Here is a 13,428-nt window from a genome sequence, read left to right as displayed (position 1 = left end):
CATCTTTGCTGGCATCTTTGTGATTTTACTTTATGGATTCACTTCTACAAACTGCTGACCTTTGGAGTTACAGAACAAAAGACATGTAATTAGATTCAACCAGATTTCTTCAAGAGAATTTCATCACAAAGCCATGGAGTTAACCGACTAAAAATTCTTTGATTGAAAAACAAGAACATCATAGAAACGTTTGATTTCTTCTCATTTATCCTTTGTATTTTAACATTACATGAAATCAGTTTGATGTACTCAACAATTGTATTGGTATATATAATACTATGGGATCTAGATGTCATCAAGTTTATGCCTTCGTATGTCCTGAATTTGTGTTCACCCTAGAAAAACGATGGTCAGTTCACAGTTATCCAGATGGTTGGTATGCTGCGGGGCATTGCATCTGGCATGAGGTAAACATTGTTTTGACACAAACACATCTTGAGTGAATTTGCTAACCATGCACAATCCTTATTTTTTATTCTAACCATTGTGTTGATCATTTCAGATACCTGTCAGACATGGGTTATGTCCATCGGGATCTGGCAGCGCGTAACATCCTTGTCAATAGCAACCTGGTGTGCAAAGTGTCTGATTTTGGTCTTTCCCGAGTCCTGGAAGATGATGCAGAGGCAGCATACACTACACGAGTAAGGCTTAACACTCTATTGTGTGTTTATTAGTTACTAAGATTATTAAATTGTACCTTTATGTAGCATGACTTACAGTAAGTCATCTACCAATTCCAATTGTGATTAAAGATGTTGGTATTGGAGCAGATGATTTCTTTGGTCTGCACCTTCTCACACACTTTTAAGTCGGTAATAAACTTGGTGGTTCTTGAGTTGTTTTTGAATAATTTTATTCCTTTTGTAATCTGTAAATCAAGAAAATTGAAGTCTTGCATAATGTGGTATCTGACACAATTAAAGTCCTAAAATCAATAAGCACACACTGGAGCTAGTTTTGTAGCAAGGGAAGCAGGAATAAACCTTCTACAATCACCCCAACCATTTTTAAAATCTGTCCACAATGTTGTACATCCAAGTATGTGCCAAGAACATGTATGTCTAATTTAGTAAATGTCTGAATTTATAAAAAAAATTTGCAGGCAGTTGTTTCTTGAAATCACTGAAGATTTATGTCATAACTTCCCCCAACCGTGGAAAGAGAAAAGTCAAAATGAATCAGACATTTTGTGTGAATCTCTAGTGTGTCAAACTTTGGAATAAATAAGAAACTCAGACACAACACAGCTAAAATATGCATGTGTATATTTATGCACTCACACAGCTGACAGCAGCCGGCTTTAAATTGAGCCGTACGTCCTCGGCTGAATGTCGTCTTGCTAGCCAGAGACAGGCGGCTTCCTGCAAGTGGAGGACCAATTAGTGCTCGACTCGGGCTCCACAACACTCAATTAGCACCAAGTCTTTCTGCCTTGGCACCAAATATCCTGTCACTCACTTCTCACTGCCAGGCCTCAACCCTTCTTGGTCTCTTTCTCTCTATCGCTATCAAGCTCCTCTTTCCCCGACAAGTGAGAATAACATGATTCACATCCTTGAAATAATCAGACCACGAGATATCCTGCTGCTGTATTCATCAATACTGCATCAAGTTAATTTTACTACTCATCAGCTGAAAACACATTTTTCCTGTGGAACTCAGCAGTGTTCCAGTGAACCCTTTTTTTAAAAAAATCTGTACTAGGGAAGCAATATAATGAAGATGAAGGAACATGAGTGGAGCAATCTCAGGCCCCCGACAGTTTGGATCGGGAATTCATGCATGTGGGGGAAAGTTGTCACTACAATGGTGTTCCTAAATCTGTATTCATTAGCATAGGAAGTGTCTCAATTACAGTTTGTTCTTGGTTGCCATCTGAATGCAACAAAAATTTGTGTTTTTTCAGCCTGCAGCTGTACTTATCAAATGATTATTTAGGACCACAGAGTGTGAAATGGATTTATCTAACATTAAGGAATTATTCAAACTATAAAACATCAATAGAATGTGATTACATGGCCCAGTCTGTGCTTCATTTAAGCAGAGCTTGTACTATGTACCGTGTATTGACAACACCAGCTTTGTCTGCTGTAAATGGTAATCACACGATTAAAACAAACAATTCATGCAGTCTTAAACTGCATAACAATTCACACTCTTTGAAATGTTTTCCTTTTGTTTTATTAGACCTAAGAAACTCTTGTGTTTTTCATTTACACAAGAGACCAGCTCAATATAAAAAAGTAAAAATCTAAAATGTATACCTTTTTAATGAGATTAAGAAACACAATAGACAAGTCAGGTTGCCCATAAAGTTAAAACTGTCGACCTACAAAGACATGGCGGCACAAGAGGAGGAAAACATGTAATAGCGGTACTGTTGATAAAACAATAGTGATAGTGAATGAACCAATTGCAAACATTTTTATGGCTATATTTTGTTTTTGTAATACCAATGTACAATGTGCCCACCACTTGGCATGAACTTTAGCATTTCAACCGATAAAAATATATAAAGTGTGGGATTTAAGTGCAGTTGGAATCCAGCCAGCTAGCTAAATATATTATCAATATGCCAACTGTGAATGACCGACATTTGAAATATAATAGTATATATTGGGTCTAAACAGAACTTTGCAATTGTGTTGGAGGTGAGCGGATCAATCCAAAATATTAATAATATCAATAACAAGTCAGTATTGGTATCATATTGATGTCAACATGGTAAGGCTGATACTTTGTGTGTTTGGTATCAAAATGAAATTTTGTTTCATTTTTGTAATGTGGTTTCTCAAATCTACCTCAATAAAATGCAAGCTGTGTAGGGAATGGAGCAAATATTTTTTTTTAGATTTTGCTTTGGTCAGATGAGATTAAAATGTAACTTTTTATGTATCTTCATACAAAACGCAATACCCTGAACACACCTTCCCCAAAGTGATGCCTGGGGTAATGGTTCGCCTGTCAGGAGGAAGGCTCTAAAAGCGGAATCCCTGACTGTCTCTCTTCTTACTGCTGTTTACTCCAATATCACCCATGGTGTTAAGTAGGTCAGTGTGCTGCATTGAGCTGCACTTACAGCCACTATTTTCAGCTGAATCTGCTTGCGACATTTCCTACTCAGTTCTTTAGCACAGTTTTTTTTTTTTCTTCTTCTTACATTGGCAGGTGATATTTATAAATGTTGTGATAAACTGCTATTTGCAGCACCTTGGATAGCAATGAGAAATCAGCCAGTTGGGACTGCAAGGCATTTACAGACACCTCATGTTTCTTAACTGGCTAATTACTGGAACTGTTTTGATGATGAGCCTTACTTTCCATTCACATTTTTCCTGTCCTGCTCTAGTCTGTTTTTGTCCTTTATTGTGTCATGTTCATAAATTCCTGTTAAGACATCTGCATATGGTTGCTTCAGTGTAAAACAATTGGGTCTCCAAATCCACAGATATATTTAAGTCATTATTAAATATAATCTCCTTTTGTTGCAGGGAGGGAAGATTCCTATTCGCTGGACAGCTCCTGAGGCGATTGCATACAGGAAGTTCACCTCCGCTAGTGATGTGTGGAGTTACGGGATTGTCATGTGGGAGGTTATGTCATATGGAGAGAGGCCCTACTGGGATATGTCCAATCAAGACGTAAGTTTTGTGAAAAATAACTGTCTTAGAGATGCATATTTTAGGCATATAACAATAATGGAGTAGATGCTTTGATATGTAGTATTTCCTCTTAGACACCACATATGTACTCACTACTCAGCCACCCACTCATTTACACGGGCAACATATGTGCACACAACCCCTTAGTGACCTTTCTAGACTCCTCCCTCCTTTTGGGTATTAGGCTGTCTATCTCAAAGACTAGAGAAGGGTAGGAGAGGAGGGAAGATGAGGATGAGTGGGAAGGAGAGGAGAAGACGTTTGATGTTTAATTGAAAGCGTTATGCAGGATTTTCTCTGATCTGCACAAGAAAGTGTAGGCTCGAATGTTCGTTCTCTAAGCTGTCTCCTTCTGTTTCCCATTCTCTCCCTTTCCCTTTCAGTTTCTCGTCGTCTCTTGTCTCTCTAAAATGCAGTATTTGTCTCTGTTCTCTTCTTTTTGCCTTTCGTCCACCCTCTCCTTCTTCCTCCCTCCTCGGTCTCTGATCTTTGCACCCTGCTAGTGTGAAGTGCAGTCCTTCTCCCTCTCAGCCAGCGATGATGTCTGATGCGGCGCTTTTTTCTTGCACTTTAGTTGAAGTGTATGCATGCACTTCAACACATCTGTGTGTATTGGAGTGTTATCGTATGAGTCTTTTTTTTTTGGAATTTAACCAAAGTAAAGGCTGTCATGAACTCAACAAATCAATTCCCTGCAGCATCTTGCACTGGTGGATCTCAGCTGAAAACTCCTGCCTGCTCTCCACTGCAGACTCCAACAGAAAGAGATGGAGTTTATTTATTATTCATTCAACTCTGTTTCCCTTCATGTAAAAAAAATTATTTAGTACTTAGTTGCAAAAATGAGTAACTGGGCTATGCAGCACTTGGAATAAACAAATAATTCAATGTTCTGTTAGTCTATTCTCAATGGGGGCTGGTTGCTGCTTCTTGGTGTTTAAAGGAAGGTCAGATAAAGAGCACAGGGGCATCCTTGGAGCAAGTATTAAGATATAAGATGTTGCAGGGTGGAAGTCTATTTCAAACTAACATTGCCCTCCTTAAGTGTGTCACAGTCTTATTGTGGAAAAGTTAGTACTTCTTGAGTTCGATGTCATGTTTTGTTCTTGATATTTATGCCTCAAAATGAAGAGGTGTTGACAATTTTGACTGCATAGCCCTTGCTAGTATAAATGCCCACATGCTAAGATAAGATGCATCTGCCATAACCTCAATAATAGTACACTGACCTGAAATGTATATTTCAATTATAAATAAATTCATCAGTAAATTTCAGAAAAATCCTTGTGATTGTCGTAAGGTATTGCACAACTTCTAACCGTCTAAGATCATTTAAATGGACCACTATGAGAGTCTTGGATGAAAGACACTAAAAAAGGAGAAACTGTGTTGGCCTCTGCAGCTCTCAGTCTGTCTGTTGATCTGTCCTACCGGATCTTCTCAAACATGCCAAATCATGGACTATCTATGATTGAAATTTTGGTCAGGTGAAAGAAAGCATGATGTGGATATGATCCACTTGTACTATCTGCAGCTATCTCATAGCACTCAGCAAAATGCGGTGCATGAACAGATCGCCAGCTGGAGACAGGAGACTGTTGCTCTTCATCTCGAGTCAGTTGTAACCTGGCCTGTGTTATAGTTATTGCTGTGTTGAAAAAGTAGTACTATAATACTGGTGAAATGTATTGTGATATTTCTTTCACTGAACGTCAAAAAAAACATATTCAAGCATTTGAATGCCAATCTTTTGTGGTTTGGTTTGATATAAAGTCTTATTTGTAGAAAGTTGCACTCATGTGTCTTTGTCTCTTTGATTTGCCGGCAGGTTATAAAAGCAGTAGAAGAGAGCTACAGGTTGCCTGGCCCGATGGACTGCCCAGAGGCCCTGTACCACTTGATGATGGACTGCTGGCAGCGGGAACGCAGCAGTCGGCCTAAGTTTGATGAAATAGTTTGTCTACTTGACAAGTTTATTCGCAACCCATGTTCATTAAAAAAGTTGGTCAATTCCTCACACAGGTATGGCGGGACAATCTAAAACCACAAATTATTTAGACAATATAAATGTGAATGCCATACAGACACCTAACGGCCTTTTTTTTTTCTTTGTAAAGATTTAAAATGAACTTCTACATGCATACAAATTGAAGCATGCTTAATAAATTAAATTAGTGCCATGTCTAATATACAGTGACATGTGACAGCTGTCAAGATTAAAGGGCTGCCTATAAGCCCAGACCTTTTTCCAGAGCAGCCTCCCGTTCCTGCCGTAGCATGAAAATGTTGTTACCTACTGTGAATGTTTCATTTGATAGCATGGGGAGCTCTATTTGTCAGCACCAAGAGTGAGCTGAATGATAAAGACTTTTGAGGGGGAAAGCATTTGCAGCTTTGTGTGCTGGTGCATAGCTTGCATTATCTGTGAAGCCTCACAGGTAACTCTTGGGACTGATGGGTTGAGCTATGGGCTATAAAATCAGTGTGTGCATGTGTGTGTGTAAATGTTTGCACATGTCTAGGTCGTTCAGTTTATAATAATATTATGAAATATTATGAATCCTTTTGTCTACTTGGACCACATGTGCTTAAAATTATTTGAAGAATTTCTCTTTGTTTGACAATAATCGGTTTCGAGGAGGCCATTCTCTGATTCTCTGCAGAAACATTGTAGTGGATAAATTATGTATCTGGAATTGTTTTCTTATAATCTTCATCCATGTGCTAGGGTTTCCAACTTGTTAGTGGAGCATGCCAGTGTAGAGGGAGACTGCAGTACTCGAAGCAAGACTATAGGAGAGTGGCTCGACTCCATCAAGATGGGCCGGTACACAGAGCTCTTCATAGAGGGTGGCTACTCTTCGCTCGAAACAGTTGCTCAAATGACATCAGAGTAAGACCACTGACATATTGAAAGGAACTGTAATGTTTTTTGGGGTTTATTGTTGTTTGTTTGTTTCTTCTTTTTTCTTTTTGGATAATATAAATAAGATATATTTTAATAAAAAAATTGATGACTCGTGGTTTAAAGTTTTATGTCATCAGATAACATGGTACATACCATTCCATCATTTGCTTACTGTGTTACAGAGATCTCCGGAGAGTGGGAGTAAACCTGGCTGGACACCAGAAAAAAATTATCACAAGTATTCAGGAGATGAGAGTCCATATGAACAGCACCAACTCTACTGTAAACATCTGATGCATATGTACAAGCATGCACACAAATTAGACCTCCATATGCGCACATGAGTTAAAACTGATGTTTTGGACCTAGCATGAAATCAAAGAACTGTTGGACCTAGAACGGCTTAGCACTTTGTGGAGATAAGGAAACCCTATGTTCTATGGATCTACACTTGATGATCTGCAATTTGGTGAGTTTTGTGTGTGGAGCTCATGGAGATATAATACACTGCAGAGCTAAAACCAAACTGAACTGGACTGAACGGTGCTATGCGAAAGACTAAGGAAGGCAAACAAAGCTGGGTCTATAGGATGTTTTTCATTTGACTTTTCCCAATTTTCTGGAATTTCCAGATTCTTACGTGATTTGCACTGTTTGGATTCTCTCAGATCAAACTAGAAACAAAGATTTGGCCCCTTTTTGGCTGTATCACATTGGAGTTTTCATAAAGTGGGCTCAAAATGGAACCTTTTTAATCTGTCTCAGGTGAGACGAGCCCACCTGATCGGAACAGAATTTATTCACTAGCCATAGCTTTGGACATACACTACCTTTTACAAGTCACTGAGTTGAAAAGAAAATCTCCGGCAGGGCAAAATGATGGACCAAGAGCATAATTATTACAAGTGTGAGCTGTTGGTTTAGCATATTTATCTAATTTTTTTTGTTTTTGTTGTTTTTCTGTCACTGGGAGGTTTTAATGCCACAAAACTTCCCCAACAGTGTTGCTGCATAATTAATTTACTTTTAAAAGTGATTCTCCAGCGTAAAACAAGTCATAAATGAAATGGTCATGGAATGAAGATGATACACTTTAGGATAAGTTTGGTGTAAGGCAACAAAGGGCTTTCTTTGTTTGGGAATGTTCCTTTGCCTGAATGTGAACATTGGTGGAATATGGCAATAATCTATTGATGTCTTTAATCCCAGCTTCTGAATAAAGCCAGAGATTGTAAAACATTTAGCTGACAAGCCTGGCAGTCTTTAAAGACTTGAAATTTTATTTTAAAATCATCTATTCAAATACAGAAAATTATTCTAAACTTCAATTGGTTTATTTCAAAAATCAGATACTTGACAGATGCATATTTTAATAAAATATTAGAGATTTTGCAAGCCCTTGCCGTTACAGCATACATGATTTGCATATTCAACTCATGCTGGAACATTTCACACATAAGCAAGAACCTTTGTTTATTCTTTCATTGTTTGCTCAGAAGTACTCAGAATTAACAGACAAATCTCTCCCAGTGAAACTCAATTGGAGTGATTTATCTTTTTTTTTTAGGAGTTTCATGGAAAATTGAGAAAATCTTCATGGCAGCATTGAATACGTTGTGTTGGCCCTGCCTGTCTTAATCTGTGTGACTTTTCCCCCATGGAAGCCTGATGAATCTAATGGAATTGTTTAATGGTTTGGTTTGAAACCTTTACAGGATCCCAAAGCAGCTTTCTCTGGTTGGGAGTGCATTTAGCCGTCTTTACCAAGCCTTCACTTAGAAACCGTAACTTTCAGGTACCACAGAAAACTCTCGGTAATCTGTTTAGTTCACCGCTCCGCAGAGTATCTTTTTCACGCTTGTGTGCCACACCGCAATAAACCTCATTCTGACAGGACTGCTGTGTAGAAAAAAAAAAAAAAAAAAGGCAATATTGATAAACTTGATAATCATTTATTTATACTTGTTTAAAAAAAAATTGTGTGGACAGTTTTGTTATTGTGCTTTCTCATGGACTACTGAGCAGCTCCCTACATGTCTTTTCATGTAAATAATGTACTATACATTTACAGCAGGGAGCATTGTTTCTTTGTTTACCGTCATGTGGACAACTTGACATTGATTATACATCTCAGAGTAGGTCAGTGGTGACTGATACTATGAAGCTGCAATTCTGCTTGAATGTCCTGGTGGGGGCTAACAGCACATTTATCTCCTACCGACCGTTTTAAAAAGGATGTGCAGAAAGAGCAGATTTATCTTTCTTTTTGTTTGTTTGTTTGTTTTTGGTGGTTGCATTTTATTTAACTTCCAATGAAAAGCAGAGGAATATATTACAGGAACCATATTTTTGCTTCCCCTATTTTATGGTTTAATAATAAATGTCAGTAATTAGTCAAGTCTGTGCTTTACTTAAACTTCAGTGTAGAATAATTTCATTGTGAATTATTACTAAATCTTGACCCCTTTGACTGCAATGTCCACAACAATCAAAAGTATTCACACTAGATCTATGTTCGCAGATGACTTGCTTCTATATGTCTTTGTCCATTTAATGTAAAGATTTGGCATAAAGTTGGGAATGGATATTTCGTTCTATTTAGAGGTGGTTTTACTTGACCATATGAAAGCACAGTACAAGAATGTAAGGTTTTAAAGGGTTGTTCCACTTTTTTGAAGAGCATGTTTAGCTTTGAAACACATAAATCCGTGCTTACAGATCAACATTTCGAGTGTTGATTGTGGAAAATGGATAACTTACTGCTGTAAAGTATCAGTTGATTGAATGTAAGATGTTTTTTTTTCCACATTTGAAGTTCTCCAAGGGTTGATGGTGTTTCTAAGAGTAAAAATGGTCCAACTGAACGTTTTCTTCCAGGAAGCATAGCATCTGCATAGTCTCTTTAGTCTTTTCATTAGTTGTGGAGCTTTTGTCTTGTAGATTCAAAGTCTTTTAATTTTACTATAATTTTTCAAGCTATTACTTTGTAACTTTTTTTTTTTTATAAAGGCAGTGAAATTATTTTAAGAAAATACAAGGAATGCAGTAAACTTGTAGACTACTGTGGCTATGCAGATTTGTTTGTTATAATGCATCAATATCATATACAGGAGTGTTGAATAACTTAAATCAAAATGCAATGTTTTCAGCTGTTGTACAACCACTCTTTCTGGCTTAATGTTAAACTTAAATTCCACGCGTGGTGCATGAACAACTGGTGAATAATACAGCCATATAAGTGCCTCGCATCTTCTAAGCACTGTTTCCTCTCCTGTCAAAATATTTTTGCCCTAACTGTGCCCCAGTTTTGTACAATATTAATGTTTTGCCAACAATGTCTACAGGCAATAAGAAGAATGTCAGACAAAGTGTATGTTGGAACTAATTTAATTTGCACTTTATGGGATTTTTTTTTTTCTTTGACTGCAATGTCTATATATGACTTAACTTTTAGTTATTAAATATTTACTTTGTAATCCATTTCCTGATGATGATGATATTACTTCACACTGTCAATGCTTCCCTGGACATAAAAGGTGACAGCTAAGCACAAAGAGTTGGTAATATTTTTCAAAGAAATTAAAGCTATGGAACTGTTGATATATAGAGCACCATTTTCTTGTGTATGACACATCACACCTTCAAAATACAAGCACAAGGTTTTACAAAAACCTGTTTGGACAGTATGTGGATCATGACTTTTTATAAAAGATCATTACCACAAGTCAACAAACTTCTTCCAGACATTAAATCTCATCATTGTAGAATTATTAGAATTATTTCACCCACTTCAAGTGAAGAAAGTGTGAAATTGGGCATAACTACCCTGTTAAGATGATAGTCTGAAAATATTTTGTTTGTATTTTCTCTTTAGTTTTTTGTTGTAGCTCTACATTTGCTGGGAGACAAAAAAATCCACGAATTGCTGAAGAATCAGGCAATAGTCAGTTATGTAACAACAAAGTATGAAGCCTACATTTGGAGCCAAATTTAAATTTCACAAGGTCATTTTAGTCAAAATAGCAGATTATTTTTAATATACAAATATGGTTTTGGTGCTCTTTTTCTTAAAATAAAATCCCTGAATGCAAATGTAAGGTGTGAAAAAATTGTGGTGGGAGTGCAGAAGCAATAATAATGATCAATATCAGGAAAAATGTGCAACAGACACATGGGGAACAACAAGATCACACTTGCATCTGACAAGTTTTAATCTTTAAATGTCCTGAGCAAAACATTTGAAAACCTATAAATAAAACGTTTACCCCAGGGAACAGGGTTGTTATAGTAATTTTTTCTGTTTTGAAATCTGATTTCCTCAGGCCTCCAATTTATAATAACATTTCTTTGAGAAAGATAAAGGCTGAAACTTGTTTCCATTTGCAAGGATGTTTGGAATAAACTGGAACTTGATGGACCAACTTCATCACGCCAAATGCTAATGAGGTGGGTGGCTATTATAATAGTTTGTGCCATATAAAGACACAATGTGGATTAAAAAAAAATAAATGCAAAAAAACTTATTGCGGGCTAAAATGCAAGCAGTTTTTTTTTTCTTTTTTTGGAACGGTAACTTAATTTTCAAGTCTGCAAATATAAAATATTTTGTGCTAGAGGCCCTCCCACTTTGCTTATTGCTCTCAGGAAGTGGAAAGTTGGAATGTTCTGTGTGGTCAATGGGGAGTAATGTGCAGCTTTCTATCAAAATGTACAAAAAACAGGTTTGCGCTGATGTTATTGCAAATCGTCAGTTATCAGTAACTCACGCATTATTGTTTTGAACAACTGAATAACTGTTGTGTTTCATTGAAAGCACAGTAAAAAAATATATATATATTGACTGTTGATGTGCTATTGGTTTGTCTTGGAAATTGTATTGTGTATTATGTTTGTGTTGATGTTTTTGTAGTGTCCTATCAAATTCTATATTTTTGCAATAAAACTTGGAAAAAATAAACCTTATGTAATGTAACCATCTATGGCTATACCAGCACCACCTTTGTTTGTCAAATGGGTGTTTTATTGTTGGAGGTTCTTGTAGTTCTTCCAAAATTATTCACATTTCTTTAATAGAGGTATAGTCAATCAACATCGCTCCACATAGAAACAAGAAAGATATTTGCCTAAACAGAACAACACCACACATAACGATGGTCTTTGAGATGGGAAGCTAATATCTACTAACATGGTGTTCTGTCTCTCTGGTTTGACCTTTTTCAATTCATCATTTTTTCAACTAATCAGTTAAAATTCAATTGAAATTATTTACATATCACCAGTTCACAACAAGTGTAATTTTGAGACGCTTTACAAAAAAAAAAAAAAAAAAATCAATTACATACATAGGAGTTGATCCTAATTATCGAATGAAATCAATGACATATCAGAATAGTTGTTGGCGTCCACCATTCCTTCTACTGCTGGGGGAGAAACTATTGCCAATTATTATTTTGTACAACACTTTTAAAATTCTAAGTGAACCCTTTTTTCTTCAGATTATCAAAAGGCTGCTAACATTTCTGAATCCAATAAATGCCAAGACACATGTAAAAATAAGATGGAGCAAATAGTTTTATTCTGTTTCCCCAAGTATCTAATTTCTCAGTGCATTTCTAATATTTACATTGCTTCATACATAGACCTCCAAAAGTTACCAGTTAATTTTCTGTTTTGGCTGAAGGTATTTACTTTATGCTCTTTACAATTTTAAATTAATGTAACTGATTGCAATAGCTGTGTGAGTGTCTACTGAACAGCACTGTTATTGAAATTATCCCAATGTAGTCGAGATCGAGGCTGACAAATTGGTGTAAGATTAAAGAAACCAAAGTGTTTGGAAAAAAGGCAACTTAAAATGTTTCCAAGCAATGCAATTAGACATGGTTTGTTGGTTATTTAGACACCATCTGTCAGGATAACAAGGGAGCCACTTCCAATGTTCCCCCCACCCCTCTTCAGTTTATTGGAAGGTTGGGTAACAAAGGGGTGGAGGATGAATAAATGAATCTAAAATTTCTGATTTAGAGTGAAAAATTGAGCACTCCCTGATATATTGTCAGGTGATGTTTTTTATCATTCTTTTTGTCTTTAATGTAGTTCCACATTGGTAGCGGTGCAGCATACAGGAAGCAAGGAATAGATGGTTCATTGCTAGGTCACAGTCATAATGAGTTGAGGAGTTCTATGAAATGCAGTATGTTTTTAAATCTGATGATGCAAGTCTTGGTAAAGTCTGCTGGATGCAGTGAAAGTAACTGCTGATGTCAGCAACAATAAAGTGGCGATGTTATCACTTTCTCATGCAACAGCCGACAATGTGAAAGCTTCGCAACAATAAACATTTAACAATGGCTGATTTTTGTGAGCTTCAACATTTAATAAAAAAAACTACTTTTAGTTGGACTGTTTTTTTTTTAGATTTATCTACAAAACTGCAATGAAGATATTTATCCTTGTATTAACAATTTATTGTAATCTCTGTTAGCACATTTAATTTAATTTCAGTCATTTAACACTGGCTTTATAAATGTATCTTTGATGTTTGCAGTTGCCTTGAAATACGTGTGAAGGTGACATTCAAGCCCAACCAGTGCCACAGCAGTTAATATGCAAATATCAGCCCCACAATGTTGTGTACGTGTGCAAATCTATGTATGTGCGATATGTCAAATCAAACCACGTGGATCTCTGGGGGAATCCACTGCCTGCCTGGCTTAAGGGTTATTATTACAGCCAGACACAAAAAGTGTCAGAAAGTGTGAAATTAGCCATCGCACAATCAGCATGGCTATTACCAAAACCTCTGTATCAGCGGCTCGAAGAAAGACCTGCAAGGGGTGTGTGTGTGTGTGTGAA

At 36.7% G+C, this 13,428-nt stretch overlaps 1 protein-coding gene across 1 annotated transcript in view; it reads left to right on the top strand.

Annotated features, from left to right (window-relative positions):
- Window positions 1–11,895, top strand: part of LOC129366368 (ephrin type-A receptor 5) — a 65,897-nt gene extending 54,002 nt beyond the window's left edge. Inside the window, exons 14-19 of the mRNA XM_055040158.1 lie at window positions 340–407; window positions 503–644; window positions 3,495–3,644; window positions 5,494–5,687; window positions 6,394–6,558; window positions 6,756–11,895. Coding sequence (XP_054896133.1) covers window positions 340–407; window positions 503–644; window positions 3,495–3,644; window positions 5,494–5,687; window positions 6,394–6,558; window positions 6,756–6,867 — 831 coding nt within the window. The 3' untranslated portion in view covers window positions 6,868–11,895. The remainder of the gene's footprint in view (window positions 1–339; window positions 408–502; window positions 645–3,494; window positions 3,645–5,493; window positions 5,688–6,393; window positions 6,559–6,755) is intronic.
- The last annotated feature ends 1,533 nt before the right edge of the window (window positions 11,896–13,428 follow it).

This window comes from Poeciliopsis prolifica, unplaced genomic scaffold (assembly GCF_027474105.1).
Source record: "Poeciliopsis prolifica strain line A6 unplaced genomic scaffold, Auburn_PproV2 SCAFFOLD015, whole genome shotgun sequence".
NCBI classification, from domain to species: domain Eukaryota; kingdom Metazoa; phylum Chordata; class Actinopteri; order Cyprinodontiformes; family Poeciliidae; genus Poeciliopsis; species Poeciliopsis prolifica.
The sequence above is the reverse complement of the archived record's forward strand: the minus strand, read 5'-3'. Positions and strand labels throughout refer to the sequence as shown.